The sequence below is a fragment of the Serinus canaria genome, chromosome 1A (assembly GCF_022539315.1).
Source record: "Serinus canaria isolate serCan28SL12 chromosome 1A, serCan2020, whole genome shotgun sequence".
Taxonomy (NCBI): domain Eukaryota; kingdom Metazoa; phylum Chordata; class Aves; order Passeriformes; family Fringillidae; genus Serinus; species Serinus canaria.
This window is the reverse complement of record NC_066314.1, coordinates 65,747,317-65,767,536: the sequence shown is the minus strand read 5'-3', so window position 1 is coordinate 65,767,536 and position 20,220 is coordinate 65,747,317. Positions and strand designations below refer to the sequence as shown.

At 47.1% G+C, this 20,220-nt stretch overlaps 1 protein-coding gene across 17 annotated transcripts in view; it reads left to right on the top strand.

The window, feature by feature from the left end:
- Positions 1 to 20,220, top strand: part of LOC103820452 (sodium- and chloride-dependent GABA transporter 1-like) — a 61,465-nt gene that overhangs the window by 20,396 nt on the left and 20,849 nt on the right. For 8 of the 17 annotated variants that reach the window (XR_007776559.1, XR_007776556.1, XR_007776555.1 and 5 more), the window contains exons 5-16: positions 3,091 to 3,222; positions 4,479 to 4,579; positions 7,561 to 7,670; positions 8,050 to 8,182; positions 9,373 to 9,507; positions 10,948 to 11,051; positions 11,346 to 11,470; positions 12,153 to 12,265; positions 16,994 to 17,125; positions 17,847 to 17,949; positions 18,366 to 18,466; positions 19,388 to 19,434. Coding sequence is in view for 7 of the 17 variants with exons in the window: in XM_050969779.1 (XP_050825736.1) it covers positions 3,091 to 3,222; positions 4,479 to 4,579; positions 7,561 to 7,670; positions 8,050 to 8,182; positions 9,373 to 9,507; positions 10,948 to 11,051; positions 11,346 to 11,470; positions 12,153 to 12,265; positions 16,994 to 17,125; positions 17,847 to 17,949; positions 18,366 to 18,466; positions 19,388 to 19,434 (1,336 nt within the window). In the remaining 10 variants the exon portion in view is untranslated. Of the gene's footprint in view, positions 1 to 3,090; positions 3,223 to 4,478; positions 4,580 to 7,560; positions 7,671 to 8,049; positions 8,183 to 9,372; positions 9,508 to 10,947; positions 11,052 to 11,345; positions 11,471 to 12,152; positions 12,266 to 16,993; positions 17,126 to 17,846; positions 17,950 to 18,365; positions 18,467 to 19,266; positions 19,466 to 20,220 lie in introns of all 17 variants that reach the window. The other 9 variants (XR_007776558.1, XR_001991473.3, XR_003945979.2 and 6 more) reach the window with 4 other exon arrangements.

Sequence of the window (20,220 nt, the reverse complement as noted above, 5' to 3'; positions counted from 1 at the left end):
CTGTAATTAGATGAGGGGTGTAGTGAAGCTAAAATCGATCCTACATAAAAAGTCAGCTGAGAACCTAGGACAGAGGGTGCTGTAGAGGTGCGGAGCGCTATTTTTAGCATTAGCAATGGCACACGGGGCGATCTCTGCCCTGACAGCCGCGGGCACGCAGAGGGAGCAGCCGGCTGTGAGCAGAAACGCCAGGCAGATGAAACGCGGGAATTGGTTCCTGCCTGCTCCCAACAAACACCCTGCCTCCCCTGCCGCTTCGTGCCGTTCGTGGCAGCCTGGATGGCTCTTTCCCCCGGCCCTGCCGGGGGTGGCCGCTCCCGCAGCCGGCAGCGCGGAGCGAGCGGCGCTGGCAGAGCCGGCGGCGGCGCTGACGCACGGGAGCGTCACCGGGACCGGAGCGGAGCGAGGCGGGGGCGCACGGCGGCTCCTTCGCAACCGGGTGGGCACAGCCCCGGCTCTGCCTCGACGGAGCACAGCAGACTGTGGGTGGAACTCTAATTTTAGCGTCCTGCATGTGCGCTGCTCAGAGCACGGTCGTGTGGGCTGCTTCCATTACGCACAGGCAAATTGAACTGAATGGAAATATTGTCGTCTCACTTACCGCTGTCGCATTGCATCGGCTCACGGCTGGTTTGCTCGGCGCAGGGAGCCCGGGGCACGGCAGCCCAGCGCTCGGCCCATCCGCTGTGGGGAGCAGGCTTCGCCCAAAGTGATGTCTGGGCTCCCTGCTGGCCCTGCACGTAGCTGGATGTGCCCAGCTGTGCCCATGGCTCCAGCCTCAACGCTGATCTCTAACCTTATACAGTCCCTCTGATCTCAACGGAATTGTACCAGACTCCAAATTTACTTTAAATGCAGCTCAGTACATGCTAAAAATTGCCTGTGAGATCCTAAGCTTGAATAACTTGAGAGAAAAACAATCCTTTAAATAAGCATCCTCCACTCCTCAATTGCACACTGAGACTCAAAAAAACACAGTGTAACAGCTTGTAGTGCTCAATTTTTGATTTGTGGGCAGTGTTCCCTGTTTTAAGGATTGTTGTTCTCTGCTGTGTAGCATTAGGAGCAGGCAGATTTGGGGCTGCATGGTGAGCACCAGGCACTATTGATCCTTCCTTCCCTCCAAGGGTCAGTGCTCTGAGCTGGACCAGCATCATCACCTCTTTGACACCCATGGATCTGGAGACGAGCTGGGACTTTCACAAGGTCATGCACAACCATATTTTGTACCAGCCTGTAAAATTTAGATACAAATTTCAGAACCAATTTCCCATCTGGCTGTACAGGACCTGGGGATATTATCCATGCCTGCTTGGGGACCTGGCTCTCCAGAGTGGCAGTGGCATTGCCAACAGGAGGTGGTCTGGGTGGTCTGGTTTGTAGATTTTCCACTATTCCTGAGGATCCAGCCAGGATAAAAGACTTGTGTCCAAAAGTTTATTTGTTTGGTTTTTCGGTTTTTCTTTTCCCCCAACAGTCTAATAAGACCTTTCACCTACAAACCTTCCTGACCTGCTGTAGATGAGAAGTGCAGGATCATCAGAGCTGCAGCCAAATTTCATTAATTGCTTGCACAGAAGCGAGGAGGAGACTTACACTGGTGCTAAGCTCAGCCTCCAAACTGCACAGCAGCAGGGGGGCAGCAGCCTTGGAGCAGACACTGGCTTCCCACAGGGCTCTCAGGGGCCTGGACCTTGCAGGCTGTGGTGTCTAATGAGCACACAGGGGAGGCTGCTGAGCAGGCACAGTGGTGCCCAGAGCTGTTCTCTCCTATGAGCAAGGCTGCTGGTGAAGCCAAGAGCCTGTGCTTCCAAGCCAGCTTATGATTCAGGATCATGGTCACTGAACTGCTGGCACAGAGAGTGTTTTCTCCCCACCACCCACTGCCAGCTCTCTTGCATGCTGCTTCCCATGGACTCCCATGCCGAGTGCTGGCACCTGCCTCTCCCAGCTGGGTTCCGCTCCCTGCTTGGCAGGCAGATGTCCCCAGCTGGGTGTCCCCTGAGCCAGCATCCCTGGCTGTGCCTGGCTGCTTCCCTGCCCTCAGAGAGCAGCTGCTGGAGCCTGGCTCTGCTGGGTGCAAGCTGGGCCACAGCTCTCCAGAGTGCTTTGCTCGCTGGCTCCGTGTTTGCTTCCCTACGATTATCTGGAGAAGACTCAGACTGACAGCTCAGCCCTAAGGCTAGTGCAGGAATCAGTGCTGTCCTGAACACAGCCAGCCACTTCTGGGCAAACAGAGTCCTTCCTCTGTCCCCAGTGAGCATCTTCTGCAAAGGTTTGTCCTCCTCAGAAATGATGGCCTATTCCAGTACGTGCATGAGAAAGATAAAAAATGGGCTTTTTCCCACATCCTAGAAGTCAGGATGACCTGAACTTGTACAGCCTTCCAATCACACAGCAAGGCTCTCCCATTCTAATTGCTCTTCTAAAAACTGGGTGCCAGTAATATCTCTAGTGAATGAGTGTTCTACCTCCTTTCTAGTGATGAGATGATTTCCATAGGGCTGTGTAGAAGAATAATATTTTCACTAAGAATTTTAAGGGTAAAACCTAAAACACAGGTGGGGTGGTATATAGTACTGTTACAAGAGCCAGCACAGTGTTGGTCACAGCTTTCTTAAAAGACTGAAACAGCTATAAACAAAGAAAGCAGTGGCCAATGCCAGATATTCCTGTGCACTTTTCCCTCAAGAAGAAGAAGAATTGAAAGCTTCTGCAGGTAAGACGGAAAGCATCAACAAGTTATCAATGTCAGTGTCCAAGCTTTTGGGGTTGTTGTCAGATTGGGTTTAGCATTGTCTAAGCAGCTAACAAAGTGAGCCTGGCATGGCACAGCTAGTGATGCCAGTGTATATGGATACACTGTGTACATGGTACATACATACCCACAGTCATAAGGGGAAGGCAGCTGTGACCTCAGTGGGAGACTCACCGAACACATCAACTCCAGCTGCAAACTGTCACCTCTGGGAGAGGCTGCTCCTCATCACCATCATCCTCATGGGTGCTGCAGAGCAAGAAACTGCAGATGGAGGCATTTCCTTCTTGTTTGAAGGGGGAACTGCTTGATAACTTTGCTCCTTCTTTCAGGGGCCTTCCTCATCCCCTATTTCCTGACCCTGGTGTTTGCTGGGATTCCTCTCTTCCTGCTGGAAACTGCTCTGGGCCAGTATACCTCGATTGGTGGACTAGGAGTCTGGAGATTAGCACCCATGTTCAAAGGTACTGTGCTGTATGTTTGTGACAGCAATGGCACGTAACTAGAGGCAAAACCCTATTAATGGTTTGAAGGCAAATCAGCAAATCCCTGGGAGCTGGGATGTGGTGGCAGGTGGGGTGAGAAGGGATTTCCCCTCTGTCTTTATCAAGCTGTCCTTGACCTCAATGTCTGCAGTCACTAACATCACTGTGTCTGTTCAAGCAGTTTTGTGTGATGACAATGGACTTTATGGGACAAGGCACTGTGACAGAGGGGCTCTAGTTGCAGAAGACCCTTTGTTTTCCCAAGCCTCTCTACATATGCTTACTTTAATTGCATGAGAATGCAACCTGTTGCCATGTTTAAAATAATTGTTTTCTAGAAGCCAGTGGTGATTTAGAAATGCCTTGGATGTGGGAAAGTACAATTCTGCCAGGGAAGTGTCAAGATCCTGTTTTCATCGAGCTCTGTCCCTAGAGTAGCAGTAGCACACTAAAAGCATTGTTTCCCCAGTGGAAATGGGTGGTTGAGAGACATAAGGGAATGAGCCTCCCTTGCTGACCAGCTCATTGCACAACCATAGCACACTGTGTGTTGATGAGGTGGTTCCCTTTTTTTGATTTTCAAAAAAAACCCTTGCTGTAGTGCCCACGAACTCCCTTGGGTACTGGAGACCTGGATTTGTGGAAACCCAGGGCACTGGGAATTTTTTCCTGTCTGCTCTGGGGTGCCCTGACCCCCAGGGGAGCACTGACTTTGACCCTCATTCATGGAGAAAGTTTCCTAGACTTCAAGACAGACTGGAACTAGAGAGTAGTGTAAGTGTATCACTTGGTGAGAAATTTAGGTTTTGGGATTTTTTAGTATGTTGTGGATGGAAGTAAGATGGAGGGCACAGAGTGTTGTCCTGGGTTTGTTCTTCATGCTTCTTCCTTCTTCTCCATGGGTTTGGGTGACATTTGTAATTGGGCAGAAAAGTCTGCACTGGGGGTTCCTTGGGATCAGTTATTGGGTTAAAAGGGAAAATAATCCAGGTGTCAGTTCTTAATGAGATAGTTTAGTCTTAAAGGACCTTGTATCAAGAGATTGTTGGCCATTTTGTGCCTTCTAATGAAAAGCTGTTGAATTCACATTTGTGAGACTGTTTTACTGATAAGAAATAACAAACACCTGAGTCCAAACATGAATTACTGTCTCAAGTGCCTTCAATCCAGACCCAGAGAGACTGACCACTGGTACCCCATCATCAACTGATGCTGCTCTCTGCCTTCATTTGCAGGTGTGGGACTGGCAGCCATGGTTCTGTCCTTCTGGCTGAACATCTACTACATTGTCATCATTGCCTGGGCTCTCTACTATCTCTTCAACTCCTTCACTTCGGTGAGTCACAGGCGTGTCTGCAGCATGGCAGTGGCTGTGGTCTGGGTCCTCACTCCCAATTATGGGCAGTGGTTTTATGACCCACAGTGGTCACTAGCTGCTTGCCATTTGTGCAAAAAGCCCTTGCCAGCATCATGCTGCACCCTTCAAGAAGAGGTTCATCAGGCCTGGAGGCAGTTTTGTTTTGCTGATGGGTAGTGATGCTTATCTTCTGGGGGGCATGGTCCTATCCCCTCTACAGGAACTGTTCCTCACTCCCTTCAGTCTTTAAAACTCAGCCTGTGTTTCTGTTTTCTAGGGCTGCTTGAATCTGAGTTGCACATTTCCAGAACTGGTTTTGTCAGGTTTTGTTACATCATGGTTTTATTTCTCAGGACTTGCTCCTTATCTTAATTAGTTATTTTTCATTCCTCTCTTGATAAATGTTCTCCAAGGGATTTTTTTCTGCTGGGAAAATGATTCAGAAAGTATCTAAACATCTACTTGTGGCTGTCCCTTTGTGTGTGCTTTGGTGTTATGGTTTATAGTGGGTTCCTCTTCCACAGCAGGGCCTTATACCATACAAGGTTAGAATCATACCCCATATAAACTTCTTGGTAGCTGAACTATTTATTTCAGCCCAGAAACTGGTAAGAGTTTCCTTAATGTAACTCTCTGAGCAACCTGAAGCTTTAAAGACATCAACCCCATGGTTCAAGTGGGATCTTTTAAAATGTCATTTAGATATAACCCTGACATGCTATTGTGGACACTGTACATCCAGTTTTCCTTTTTGTTCCAGCAAAACTTTCAAGTATCTATCAAGACTTTTGCTGAATCATTTCATTTGCCATTCCCAACTGTGCTTCTACCACCAACACCACCTATCACTGTAGGGTCCTGGATCTAGGACAAAATTATTGGCTGTGGGTGATTAGATGCACCCTCAGGGATTCCCAAATAAACAGAGGTCTTCCCCAAAGTAACCCATCCCAACTCCACCCTGGGCAGGATGTTTCTTAGGATAAGGCTTCGGTACATTCATGTGTTACAGACCCAGGTGGTGACAGTGCTTGTATGTGCATAGGCAGATCCAGGTGTTTGGCTCAAGACCTTTTCTTTTACCAGAGATAATAATTCCAAATTCCCAAAAGGAATTTGGGTGCAAATGAAATAGCCAGGCTGATGTCTGTTCCCCTGTGCCTCCTAAATTTAACTAAGAGTATTTTGAACTATAATAGGAGCCAAGCCTGCCTTCTGCAGTTTCTGTCCTCTGAAATCCAGAGGAAATGGAGCAGCAACAAACTGTCCCCCAGCCTGCCCCTCCTTGTGAGAGCTGTGCAACTTCTCTAAGATGCAGACATTAAAGAGCTGCTATGCAGCACTGCTCAAGCCACTGCCTTTTCTTCAGTGCAGTTAGCAAGTCCTCATGAAATCACTAGGGGGGTGCAATGGTCTGGGTGGCCACTGTAACATTTCCTCTGCCCCTGCAATAGTCACCATTCTGCCAGGATACTACGCTTGAAGGTATCATCTGCTGGAGTGAACTGATTTAGATGGAGCAGTGAAGGCAGCACTTAAAGGCAATGATGGCACAAGGCATTTAAAATACAGATAATGTTCTTGAACAGTGTGGCATTGGCATTCTCTGAAAAAATTCCTTTGCTCAGGGTTTTTCTCCTGGGAAGCGAGAGAGGCTTCAGAGAGCGAAAGGCAGCAAGAGAGGCCTCAGAGAAAAGGAAAACTATTCTTATCTCTTTTGCTTCTCCTGTGTTGTGCTCATCTGGAATGTGTTTGGAGATTGTTTACCCACAGGTGGTTGTTTCATTGGATACTGCTGTGAGTTGTTTTGACTCATTGGCCAGTTGGGGCCAGGCTGTGTCAAGACTCTGGAAAGAGTCACAAGTTTTCATTATTATCTTTTTACCATTCAGTAAGTATATTTTTTGTATTCTTTAGTATAGCATAGTATTCTTTAATAAAATAATAAATTAGCCTTCTGATAAGATGGAGTCAGATGCATCATTCTCTCCTCTTGTCGGTGGACCTGCTTTTATGATAAAGAGGTCTACATTCCTGGAGGAATAGGGATGGATACAAACATCTTCTTAAAGCTTTGTTGAGCTGGAGCCTCAGGTCTTATCTGCAGAAGGAAATCACCCAGAATAGCTGCTCTGCATTTATCTACATGCACTGTGCTTGGGAAAAGAGGTAGCTGCTCATGGAGACATATCTGAGCTGCCTTCCTTGGGCTGGCTCAGCCATGGCACTACATGGCCTGTGTGAGTTGTCCTGCACCCTCACATGGCCCCTGGCACTGCTGCTTTACTGTCTGCAGTGCCAGAGATGATTGTAGTAACTCTGTAGTGTTGTGCTGCTGTCACACAACTACCCAGTGTAAACCTCTCCCAGGAATCCCTTTGTGCTGCTTATAATCAGGGCAGTGGACAGTATCAAACAGCTACTGTCCTGGACAATTTACTCCTGTGCTTGTGTTATAAAAATCTGTTTGTGTAGACAACCTATTGCCTCCATTCTCAGGGCCGTGTTGCTTTTAAAGCATTGAAGTTGGTGTAAATGAAACATAAGAAACAAATCCCTGCTTATTCTTTCTGCAGTAAATTCCAGCCACCTGTTGAGTGAAGCTAGCAAAAAGCTGTAATGATTATAAACACAGTATCCCTTGATAGTATTTTAATTTGTAGGTATTAATTATCAACAGTTAATTGGAAGTGGCTTTCTATGTGGGGAATTTTTTTGAGCTACAGTATTGCCCTAATCACGTCATAATATTTTTTCTCACAAAATCCTTATCATAATTTATCATATTTTTGAAAATGGTTCCATTATTTTGGCTACAAGAGCATGCCCATCCAGTGGAGCTGCCCATTATCTTTACAAAAAAAAAAAAATAAAATAAGAGGCTTCAGTTTAGAAGAAGCCAGATTTCACTTGGGAGATATCCCACGAATGATCACTCTGCTGTCCTTGTTTTGGTGCAGGAGCTGCCGTGGCAGAGCTGTGGGAATGCCTGGAACACAGAGCGCTGCTTCTCCAACTACTCCCTGAACGACACCACCAACCTCACCAGCGCCGTCACCGAGTTCTGGGAGTACGTCCCCAGCTGCCTACACCAGGTTTCTCCCCCTCCCTGTGCTCACTGTGCCTGCCCACCAGGGCTGTGGCTGTGCCTGTTGGCTCTGTTCCTTGGGCAGCTTTGGCAGTAGGGCCTTACAGCCAACCACTGGCCATGGTGGGCAAGGGGTGCACTGTGCAGATGCACGTCAGATGGACCTGCAGGCAAACAGTCTCTCCACCTCTCTTCACCTCCCTTTGTCCCATCACAATGATCCTCAGTTCCCTCTAGGGATTTGTGGGTTCTCACACTTGTCTGCACCTGGCCCTTCACCCTCCAGCCACCTCTGGGAGTTCCAAATTCCTCTGCTCTTGACTGTCAGACTTCCTCCTGACACAGTGTCTCCCACCTTTAGGAGGAACATGCACCAGATGTCCGGAGGCCTGGGGGAGCCTGGCTCTGTCCGCTGGCCCCTGGCTGGCACGCTGGCCCTGGCCTGGCTGCTGGTCTACTTCTCCATCTGGAAGGGTGTGGAGTGGACAGGCAAGGTACAGTGTGAGGGTTGGGTCTTTTGGTGCTGCCTCTCATTGCTGTGCCATCCAAATGTCCTCCAGACTCAATTTTATTTAAGTGTCTATAACTAAGGCTACAGTGTTTAGAGGCAAAATCACAGTAGATGCTATTAAATTCCTGACATTTACCTTTCACAGCTGTAAAAATTGCTATGATGTTTATGGTAATTTTCATTCTAAGTGTAGAGAATAATTCTTGCCTGTAAGGTCATGGGTCTGAGTGTGCATTCTTTTTGGAAGAGGCATTTTCAGAAATTACCTTTATTTCCCACTTTGGGACAGCCCTTTGAGAGAGCAAAGCTTCTTGTGGCCTCCCACTTTTGACAGTCACAGTCTCCTAAATTGCCTCTGGTGGAAAAAATCTCACCATCTCCTTTGACAATTTCCCTGCTGCCCTTTTGATATTGGTGGGAGACCTTCAGATGAGAAGCCCGTTGTTATTCCCTGTGCCGTGTTCCAGGCTAGCACAGCAGAAAGGTAATTGCTTTGTTTAGTGAAACAGCAGTGCTGAGATGCTGGGATGTGTTATTTAGAGCACAGCATGGTGCAGCAGGACACTATTATGAAAGGAATAATCTAGAGGAGAGATCAGAAAGAAGCACTTCAGGGGTAGGTCTCCTAAGCTGTTAACTTCCCCAGTGGTTCTCAAACAGGCTTTAGCTACACAGCCACAGCAAAGCCCTGGTGATTACTGGTATGGGTCCTGTGATGAGTGATGGCACATACCTGTAAGATACTGAAACAGTGCTGGAAGGAAAGCAGTGGAATCAAGACAACTCGTTTTGGTTGATACATTGGTCTAGAGAAACACCAGCTTTAGCTCTGCAAAATAAGGATGTGATGACTTAAGGGGATTACTTCTGTGGGCTAAAATTATCCCTGTGCAATTCCCTTGCCTTTGGGCATTTAATCCAGACTTCAGCATGCTACTTTTGTGATTAGTGTGTCCTTGTATATCATTGGCAGGGTGAAACCTCAAACAGCCAGAAACGTTACTAGCATGGGAATGGGGGAACAGAAAATGCAAAGAAATGCTGCTGAAAGTGACTGTGCTTGGGAGCCTGTCCCCCTCACAGGAGAATATGCCAGACTCAATGACACCATGGGCAGGAAAGGTCCTGGGCACTGGTGGGCTGATGGCTTCTCTCCCACGGGGTCTTTTTCAGGTGGTGTATTTCTCAGCCACCTACCCTTACTTCATGCTTTTCATCCTCTTGTTCCGGGGAGTCACGCTGCCAGGAGCCAAGGAGGGGATCCTCTTCTACCTCACACCTGACTTCAGAAAGCTCTCTGACTCTGAGGTTTGTAGCCTAGTGAGGAAAGCTCTTATCTCCCACCTGTCTTTGCATTTGGCTTCCCCAGGCACTTCCCATGAGTATTCTAAGTACTTAAAATAACTCTAGAATAACCCTGTACAAGTATTTATGGCCTATGTCCCATAAGCTGAGACAAAACTGAGGAAAAGGTCCTTCATGGGTGGAAATCAGTGCAGCAGCTCTGCTGTACTCAAGCAGTGTTATCCACAGATTATGGGGAATCAGAAGTTATCCTGACAAAGAGACCTGCCCTCTGGGCTAGGAATGTCTCATTTCAGTGACTGTCCTCGGGCTAGTGGTCTGGTCTTGTTCTGGAGGTCCCAGAGAAAGGATGATGTGGCATGGGGGCCTCCTTAGGAGCACAAGTACAGCAGCACACACAGCAGCAGTTTTTGGAAGTGCTTAAGTGGTGAGTAGTGGCCAGTAATGTGTTTTTGGTCACTGGAAGCAGAGAGGAGACCCAGGAGGAACAGGGATCCTTGCAAAAATGAAGTTTTTCAGGATACACAGACTCTGTGATTTTCAGCAGCAATACTCCCATGGTTCCAAAGTCACCAGTCATGTGTGAGTGGGGACAGCTGGACATTTGTCACTTTCCATTGAGGGTCCCAATGATCCCTCTTTCAGGACACTCTCTGTAACTATACTACCAACTGCATTGGCTCTAATGAAGAAAACAGGGTTCTCAAGACCAGAAGAGTTGTGTAAATACTACACAATTAAGAAACAAACAGTCTGTCTCCTTTTCTTGAACTTTCTAAGCTTTAACACCTTAGGGCAATGGGACCACCTTTGCAAACTCTCTTCTGCGGTTGTTTGCACATGTTGTTTCCATGTTGGAAAATCAAAGACACACTAGTGGAAGAGAAATGGAGGGTGTGAGAGAAGGATGTGGGTCTCTGAGTGGAGCAGCATCCCTTGGGGCACATGTGAGAAAGCAAACAGACACACACAGACTCAAACAATGCAAGAGACCCTTCTGACCTGCACAGGACACTGTTCAGAAATGCATGACCCTTCATCCATCTACATCATCCCATCGGAGGGCTGGGGATATGTGTCTGATGCTGAGCCAGACTGCACTTTGATACACTTGACACATGGGAAGGATGCAGATTCCCTATGTTCCAGTACAGAAAAGCCCTGGAGAGGGACTTTTGACAAGACCATGGAGTGATAGGACAAGAAGAATGGCTTTAAACTGAAATAGAATAGCTTTAGATTAGATGTTAGTGAGAAATTCTTGACTGGGCCCTACTGACAGGGGTTCCCCCAGATCCTGGTCACCCCAGTGGGCTGTGCATCCGAGCACACAGCTACAGAGTCTGCACCCAGTCCCCCTGCTAGCCCTACCCTGTCCAGGACATGCACCTGCAGCACAGAGTCCTCTTCTGCTGCACTCTTCTTCTGGCTCCTTTTCCACAGGTCTGGATGGATGCAGCCACTCAGATCTTCTTCTCCTATGGCCTGGGGCTGGGCTCCCTCATTGCTCTGGGCAGCTACAACACTTTCCACAACAACGTCTACAGGTCAGCTGGTTTTTTCCATCCTCCAGTGTGGCTGGGACTCCTCATGGGTGAGGCAGGGGGTTGTGGTGAATCTGCCTGGTCTCTGCTGTCCCCTTGATGGCAACATGCAGCCTAGGGGACACACTGTGATCTCTTTAGAGGGGTTCCCTGCCTACAGGACACTTAGTATGTCACCTGTGCTACCTGTCCAAGGCACAGGACCAGCTATCTGCAGAGCTTGGTCTTTTGTTTACCCCACCCTCTGCTCTTGGTGGGACCTACAGGAGGGGTTTTTTCTCTCTTTCTCTCTTCCAGAGACTCCATTATTGTCTGTTGTATAAACTCCACCACAAGCATATTTGCAGGATTTGTTATTTTCTCCATCATTGGCTTCATGTCACACATCACAAAGAAGTCGGTGTCAGAGCTGGCCTCCTCAGGTAAGCAGAAACCCAGGTTCAAATGCAACACCAACCTGTGAGAACCATTTGTGTGGGGTGCTCTTGGTTCTTTCCTGACTAGGTGTGCTGAAGTTTTATTCTGCTGTAGTGAAATATTTAGGCCATTTGCTGTCTGAAACCTTCCTATGGAGAGTAGATATTACCTATGTTTTCAGTAGATGTGATCAAAATTTGGCGTCCCTTTTTCATGCAAAATCTTGAGACTGGATCTCATAATAATTTTTTAACCAAGATAGAACTGTGCCTTTCTGCACAAAGACATATTTTGAAATTGCTGTCTTTCCAGAGAAAGCTTTTATCTCAAGAAACAGCCTTTTGTGATGGGAGAAAAAAAAGGCACCAGGAAAGTTATAACCAGCTCTGAATATCAGCTTATTTTTCTAGCACAGTGCTCCAGTTCCATTTGGTTGCAATAATTTGATTACATTATTACTTACTTGCAGGACTTGTTTCTCCAATCCTGTCTCCCCATCTTGCCCCCATGCCTCCCACCAAGCTGGTGTGTCACAGGCACAAAGGCACAGGTGTTCCCAGCTCCTACATAAAAACCCCTGAGTTCTTGGCTGTATTTTTTGTCTCTCTGTTTAACTGTGGCACTAAGCTCAGACTTGCCATCAAATGCTTTGTGAACATGGGCTCATCCCCCTTTTCCTTACTGCAGGCCCTGGACTGGCTTTCCTGGCCTACCCACAGGTGGTCACACAGTTGCCTCTGTCCCCACTCTGGTCCATCCTCTTCTTCTCCATGCTGATGATGTTGGGTCTGGACAGTCAGGTGAGACAACTCAGGGACAAAGTGGAGGAAGATACAAAAATCAGGTACAATTGTGGTGTCCCCTTCTGCACTTGGGACAGTGCTGAGCAGAGGGGTTTTTTACTCTCTCATGGTGTGACGGCTGTGCTTTCCTGCAGCATTTGGGGCATTGTTGTTGATGCCAACAACAATGCGACCCTGAGCAGAGCTGCAGCTCCTTGGCCTGGTCCATGGGTTAGCAGGGATAGATCCTGGCAGAAGGATGTATGCCTTGGAAAAGGCTGTGCCTGGGTACCCTCGCTGCTTTGCCATCTTATCTGGTGGCAAAGTTTTACAAGATACTTGAGGAGGAAGAAGTTAGATATAGCAAAAGGTCTCTACCCTGCCCCCTCAGAGCCCTCACAAAACAAACCAAAAAACATTATCTCTGCATTTTTACAAGTGGTGATAGGGTTTTTTTCCTGATAATTCAGCATAAAAGTAGCTACTCAGGGAAGGAGTGAATTGCAACATGCCTTCCTTTTGAGTGTATCAAAATCAAAGCTTCCTGCAAAAACCTGCACTTGTTCTGTCATATTCACCCTTGTGCTTCCATGCTCTCCTCTTGCAGCACAAACCACCAGTACAAAATGGATGCTCTCTTGGATTACAGGTAGTGTTCATAAACCCAAGCCTACTTCACAATCAGACTCAAACCTATTCCTGAAATGTCACACCTGGTTTCCAGAAAAATCCAATCAAACAAATCTGGTTTTCAATCATGTCACACTCTCATATGCACTTTATAAAGCTCATGAATGCATTAACACAGACATTATTTAGGAAAAAAAATAATTCAAATAATGCCTGAATGTTCTGAAAGAAACTACATTTACAGGAAAAAATCATCTGCATGGATTATTCACTCAGTTCTGGTAAATCGAGACATGACAATAAGCCCTCTAAGCACTCTGTGTTAGAATTTATTTGCTGCATTTGCTTCTGAAATACCCCTTGAAATTCTCCACGTCCCTTCTGACAGCCAGTTTCAGAGGGCAGACAGTCTGTTGGGAGGCTATCATTGCCTGGAGGAAGAGGCTGGGAGGGGGAATGAAGCATCAAAAGGAAAAGAAGCTTTTAAACAGCACAGCTAAATACATGTGGAGAAGCTTTCTGTCTGCATGCTGGAGCTCTGCTTCATTCAAACACACCAGCAACAGCATGGCAGCTTCTGCATATAAACCAGTGAATACAGGCTTCTACAATAGCTGCAATTCCACATGCAGTTTCAAGCATTCAGTTTTAAAAATTAAAAAAAAAAAAAGGTTTTTCTATATGCTGATTGCATATCCTTAGTGGCATTTGCAGATGGGGGAGCAAGCATTTTTCATTTGGGTCAGCAGCCCAGTTCGCGAGGCACAGCAGGGCTGTAGGGCATTTCCTGCCCCCCAGGGCCACTGGGCTGAGACTGTCGCTTGTCACTGGCGGGGCACGGCTCTGTCGGCACGGCGGGGATGCTCGGGAGCCTTGCAAGGGAAGGGGGACTGGGCTGGGATCTGTGCTTGTGATGCAGCCACGAGCTGCAGCCCTTTAGTGACAGTGGGAGTAGGTCCAGCTCCAGGAGTCTCCAGCTCCATCTGCTCTTCCTGCCAGGGTGCTCTGCTGCTCCTCGAGTGGGATGAGTGACCTGTACTGACAGACACCACCCTCCTGTGCCTTGGTGTTCTGATCTGTCCAGGCTTCAGCTCTCTCCCATCCAGACCCTCTTTCATAATATGCTAGTGCTTCCTTTTAACCTACCAGTTTCCAGGTCAGGCATTTATTGCTCAGGGGAGCTGGCAAGCCTTGTGACTGCCAGCCTGTGTCTGTCCCATGTGAGGCTGCCTCTCTCAGGCTGGTCATGAGGATTTCCAGCTGCCAGCAGTGAGATCGCTCTCGTGGCTCTCTGCTGCACATCTGGCAGCTGTGGTCCAACTCCCCACAGGCCCATGCATCCCGGTTGGGTGCTCTGTGTGGCTGAGGAGGGAATAACAAGCCGGTGACACTGGGAGAGGGTGGAAGAGAGACTCTCCTTCAGTCAGAGGTGCCGCACCTCTATTGACTCCCAAGCCCAAATTACTGCACTCAGCAGCTCTTGTAATGATTAGGCCCCTAAGGAGGAAAAGGAGCAAAAGAGAGAAGTTAATGGAAATAAAATGCTTGGGAAAGAAATAATATCATGGGGTGAGTCATCAAGAAGAAAAGAATGTGTGCTAAAAATTGTGGCTGGAGAGGGTTGGTAGGAAAAGCAGAATTTTTTGGAAAGCAGACTGCAGTGGCAGGAGCAGGAGGCACCAGTGTTCAGCTCCTTGCTGCTCTGAAAGCAGCCAAGGTTTGGTCTGTAAGCTGGGAAAAGTGAACCCCATGCCAAGAACCTGCAGTCCCTGGGGCTGGAAAGGTAAGCCTCCTCCAGGCTGCATCCCCTATGATGTCTGAGGCTGTCATGAGGCAATTTTCAGTAAATGGTATGAAGGTCATTGTCTGTTCCATGGCTGGAATAAGCAATGTACAACCATTTGTTTCTCCACCTTATCCATGACTCAGGAGCTTAACTTTGATAGGAGACAAAGAGAATTCAACTGGCTATGTAGCCCTGTTCTTCACCACTAATCTCCCTATCTTTCTTTCTGTGCATTCCCTGATTTTGATCATTCTTCCTGCACCAAAGGGCTGTCAGCTTTACTCCATCCAATTTTCTAAGGCATCATTTTCTTTGCTCCTTTTCTACTGGGCACCACCCTCAGCCCATCACAGGGCTGCTCCCTTCCAAATGCATTTACCTTTCTGGCCTCAGATCCCCTAGCCCTGCCATGGCTCTGGCAGTGCCTGGTCATGCATCCATGTGGAAGGAATAGCTTTCAGCAGTGGCTTTTTTAGTCATGCTATCTCTTCGCACTGTGGTGCCAGTTCAGTCCTGACTCTTCCAGACAAGAAGCCAGGTGGGATGGGGTGAAGCACTCGCTGTCAATGGCTATAAAGGCAGCTTAACCCACACATGAACAGCAAAAGATGCTTTAATGGCACTTGTGTTCAACACAAAAACTTAGCTCATTAAAAATTCAAGTGGAAGTAGTTGAGCTTTGATGGTCTGGGAATACTGGCTTTCCATGTGGATATAAAACCCTGGGCATGCACATCTCCCTTTGCCTTGCCCTGCCCACGTGGAAGGCAGTCCCAGCAGTCAGCAGTGTGCAAGCTCTTCCACCATCCCTGCCCAGCTATGGGCTGTGGTATTCACATGTCCTCTGAACAGAGAGAAGCTGTGAGAGAGGCAGAGAAGAAGGGAAAAGAATTCTTATCTCTGCTTGCTACTCCTGTTGTTTTACACATGTAGAATGTGTTAGAAAATTATTTACTTTAAAAATTTAGTAATTAAATTCCACTAAAAATTATTTTGTTTCCTTAGCCGGTCACTCAAAACTGTCCTGACTGTCCAGAGACAGTCACGAGTTGTTAGTTAATAGTGTTTCTTTAGTATTCTTTGTAGTATAGATATAGTATTGTATAATGCCTCTCTTTAATATAGTTATAATATAATATAATATAGTTTAATAAAACAAATATTCAACATTCCTAAACCATAAAATCAAGTACCAGTCATTTCCCTGGTTGGGGTCCCTAATTTTACTGTAAAAGGCTCAGGCACTCCATTTTTCTTCCACACATCTTCTCAACCCTCTGCTGCTCTTTTTGTCTGTATACCTCCACCTCCACTCTAGGGGATTTTTTTCTTCCCAGGGATGGGGAAGTCCCTGACATTGAAAAGTGATGAAACCCTTTAATTTTCATTGTACTGGCTTGCACATTTGGTCAGCATGACCAGGGAAGCCAGTTTACTGCCCTCATAAATTCCCAAGGTCATTGCTAGAGGCAAGATGTGCTCTCTGAGAGAGGGTATGTTACCTGTAGTTTCTGGGAGCGAGATATAAAAGTAAATCTCACAATTTATCAAGAGATAGGAGAGAAGAATGCACTTCACAAGGGCAGTCAAACTGCCCTTGTGCCAGAAGGCAGAAGTAGTAGGAAAACTGGAAGGCAACACTCATGGGGATTTTGTTATGTGTTATGGTGCAGACAACGTTATTGCACTGTGGCTGGTGCAGCTCTGCACAAACCATCCAGGGATTGCCACCTCTAGAAAGATGGTGTGCTGTGAAGATGGGCTTTTGGTGTGCTACATGCATTTAATGTTGTGTGCTTGAAAAAGTGAAATGCAGTCAAGGACTTGGTAATCAGAGATGTTGTTATTTCCGTGCATGTAAGACTGGGTAATACAGGTCCTTATTGAGCATTTTAAATCATTGAACAGCACAAGTGCTGCTGCCACAGCCTGAGAAGAGCAAGAAGAGGAGAGCAATAAAGGTCTTGCACGTGTCCCAGCAGCAGCCAGACTCACAACTGTGGCACAGGGCCTGGCAGCGTGGGGAGCAGGGCAGTGATAGGGAGTCCCTAGAGAGTTTGTGGGAAGAAAGAGGAGGCTTTTCATGAGAAGCAAAAGGCAGAGATTTAGCTGAGCTATTTTTAAGTATTTAACTATGGTGCTCCTAGCTCAGTCTATATTCAGTGGGGAGAGAGATGAATTTTCAGAAGATGGTTCAGATCAACGTTGTGCAGAGATGACTCTTTCTTTTTTAGAGTCTGCAGAGTCCATAAGGTTCTCAAAATTGAAGTTAAATGTGTGCAGGTTAAATTACCTTTATATACATCCTCAGTGTATGCCTTTTCCCACAGTTCTGCACTGTGGAAGGGTTCATTACAGCCCTGATGGATGAGTATCCTCAAGTCCTAAGAGCCAGGAAGAAGATCTTCATCGCAGTAGTCTGCTTCATCTCTTATCTCATTGGATTCTCCAACATCACCCAGGTACAGATGGTACAGGCCATGCTTGTACCTCCATTCCTGACACCTTTCTGGCCACTTGTCATATCACAGCACCACCAAAGCTTTGGGACAAGTGACAGCATTTCCCCTATTCTGGGTGAAGTGGTTTGCTCATCACTGCTACATCTCAAGTGACTTGGGATGCCTCCATAATTTATACCATCATCCTATTGTCAGGCTGGCCTGTTGTTCTGCTGTTTGCAATAAGGACTCAAGCCAACAGAGCCTAAATTTAGTGAATGCTTACTTCAAAGAGTTAAGATAACACAAATAAAACCTGTCTGTTGGGGGCTTGAACCTCTGGAGCTGAACCTGAGGTTCTTGTGAGGGGAGGTGAAGGCTGAGTGGTCTAGAGACCATTTGTGGAGCAGTGTGGGTTCGTGAGGAGCCAAGGCAAAACTCTGGGGAGGAGCAGAGCAGACTAAATTGACTCCTTCTAAAGCAGAGAAATAGAAGAGATCCTAGTAATTTCTTTTGTCCTCACCCTGGGCTATGCCTGAACAGGCTGGCTAATTGTCTGCAAGAGATCATCAGTTTTACTGCTGGGAACTAGACTCCAGTGGAAACATTGCAACAGTGGCTCTACTGTCCAAGGAAATAGACATTGAACCAACAGACATGGACAGTAGCAATCCAAGTTGTGGCTGATATTGTTGATCATAACCTATAACTGAACTCCTTGACCCTGTTTTTGTCTTTTCAGGGTGGCATTTATGTCTTCAAGCTGTTTGATTACTACTCAGCCAGTGGCATGTGTCTTCTTTTTCTTGTGTTCTTTGAGACCATCTCAATTTCTTGGTGTTATGGTAAGCACAAAACACCTTGTTCCTTTGTTTTCTCTATGGGCATGGTGACTTACTGAAAAAGCCAAAACCAGTGAAGACAATGACAATTTTGCAGCTAAAAATGGGTTAGATTGATAACTTCATAAAATCAGGAGTGGAAGGCTGTAATCTCACTTCTCCAGGCCCTCACAAAGACCTCAGCACAGACTGGCAGATGCCCAGGGTCCTTCCCTCTGGGCCCTCAAGAGGACTCCAGGAACATGGAAGCTGTTAGCATGAATCTGTGTCCCACTACTCCATCCCTTCCAGCTAATTCTTCTCATGCCACACTGTCACCCTCTTGCTGTGCCAGGCCTGTGCTCTGCCATGAGAAGAGATGAAGACCATGGTGCAGAGATGTTTTGGATTTTTCTTTCAATACTGATTTCTTCTTGTAGGTGTGAACAGGTTTTACAGGAATATTGAAGAAATGATTGGGTATAAGCCTTGCATCTGGTGGAAGATCTGCTGGGCCTTCTTCACACCTCTTGTCTGCCTGGTAAGACCTGGGGAATCCTATGTGCAGGAGTGGGTCTAGAAAGGCCTCTAGGTGAGCTGTAGGGAAACATTCTGTTCTCAGCCCAGTGCAGGTCTGGTGCAAGGGGGTCCCAGGCAGACTGGAGAAGGGTAAAATGATACAGGAGCCTCTTTCACTCTGCCTGCTGGAAGTCACCCATAAAAAAGTTCTAGATGATTGCTTTTATTCTAAATGAGGCCATCGGGTTTTTTTTTTTTTTTTCTCTGAGGTGCCAGAAGATAAGCAAAATAATGTAATGTTTTAAAAAGCTGTTATCAGTTCTGGCTTTCAGCTACTCCAGCTTCAGCGTCTAACAGGCTTATGAGAACAAAAGCTGTCACCAAATGCAAATGCAGGATAACTGACTGCAGAGCAGTTTGAGGGCAGGAACATTTGCAGGTTCCTTCCCTCCCAGCAGTAGCAGTGCAGTAGTGGTATGATATGAAGACTCCTGAGACCAGCTGTGAGGATGCTGTTTGCTTGCATAGGAGCTGTTGTGGAGGCACTGCTTGTCTAGTGAAGAAGGAAATGAGAAGTCTAGTGAAGAAGGAAATGTGGGGTATTCCAATTCCAGCTTTTTGGAAAGCTTAGGATATCATATCCACCTTAGGATAAGAAGAAATGATATGAAATTACCAGGTGGTGGGCTGAGAGAATCTAGGTTAATGAAAATAGCTGTTGGGTTCCTGTAAGGCTGTTGGGAGCTAAGAAGGTAATGAAGGAAAGAATGGTGGGGCCCCGATTTTGCACTTTCCCCTGCAATGGCTGGTGTTCTTTTCTAGGGTGTGTTCTTCTTTAGTGTGGTGGAAATGACCCCTCTGACACTGGGCAAATACGTCTATCCTGTGTGGGGCCAAGGCATCGGGTGGCTCATGGCCCTGTCCTCCATGTTTCTGATTCCAGGGTACATGCTCTACTCCTTCTTCACCTCAACAGGGACTCTCCGGCAGGTAGGAACAGCTTCACCACCCTCTGCTCAGGGTAAGCTCCTCCCTGAACTGAACCTGGACCAAGCACACCCTGCTCTGACAGAGTTATCAGTGCACCAGGCTGGTGCTGCAGGAGCTCTGTGCACCTGGGACAGACTCTGACTCTGGGAGCTCTGCTGGGCTGTGGCTGGACATGCAGGTAGACCTTCAGGTGGTCTACCCGTGTGTCTGTTGCTCCTCATTGAGAGTTTTGTGACCATCACCACAAAAATGGAGCCCTCCTCCTCTGAATATCTCTTTGGCATGGGGTACTGGAGTCATGGAAGAGTTTGGGAAGAAATCCTTGAGGTTTCTTGACCCAGAGAAATCCTGGCTCCTGAAGATTCCTGGCTATGTACAAGTTTACTTGGCACTCAGCTGGGAGATCAGCACCTCCAAGCCTGAATCCTGAAATGTCTCAGGCTAGGATCTGCTAGCAGCAGAAACAAGCACAGGGGTGATTTGTCATGTGCCTTTCAGAGAACATTCAGTGACTGAGGCATTAGGAAGCAAGAAAGACCCACAATACCCACCCCATTAGTCCTGTTTAAACCATTTGCTTTAGTAATTTGAGCAGGATTTTTTGAAGCAGTGAATCATGAGTCTCTATGTCATACCCAGTACCTACTGTTAAGATTTTATGTACAGTGCTGACATTCAGTCTTGAGAGCACTGTGCCCCAAATCCCTGGCTCAGTGCTTACAGTTGTAAGAAGTCACCCCAGGAGTGTTGATTTATGGCTTTCCCAGCCCAGCTGGAACAGCAACC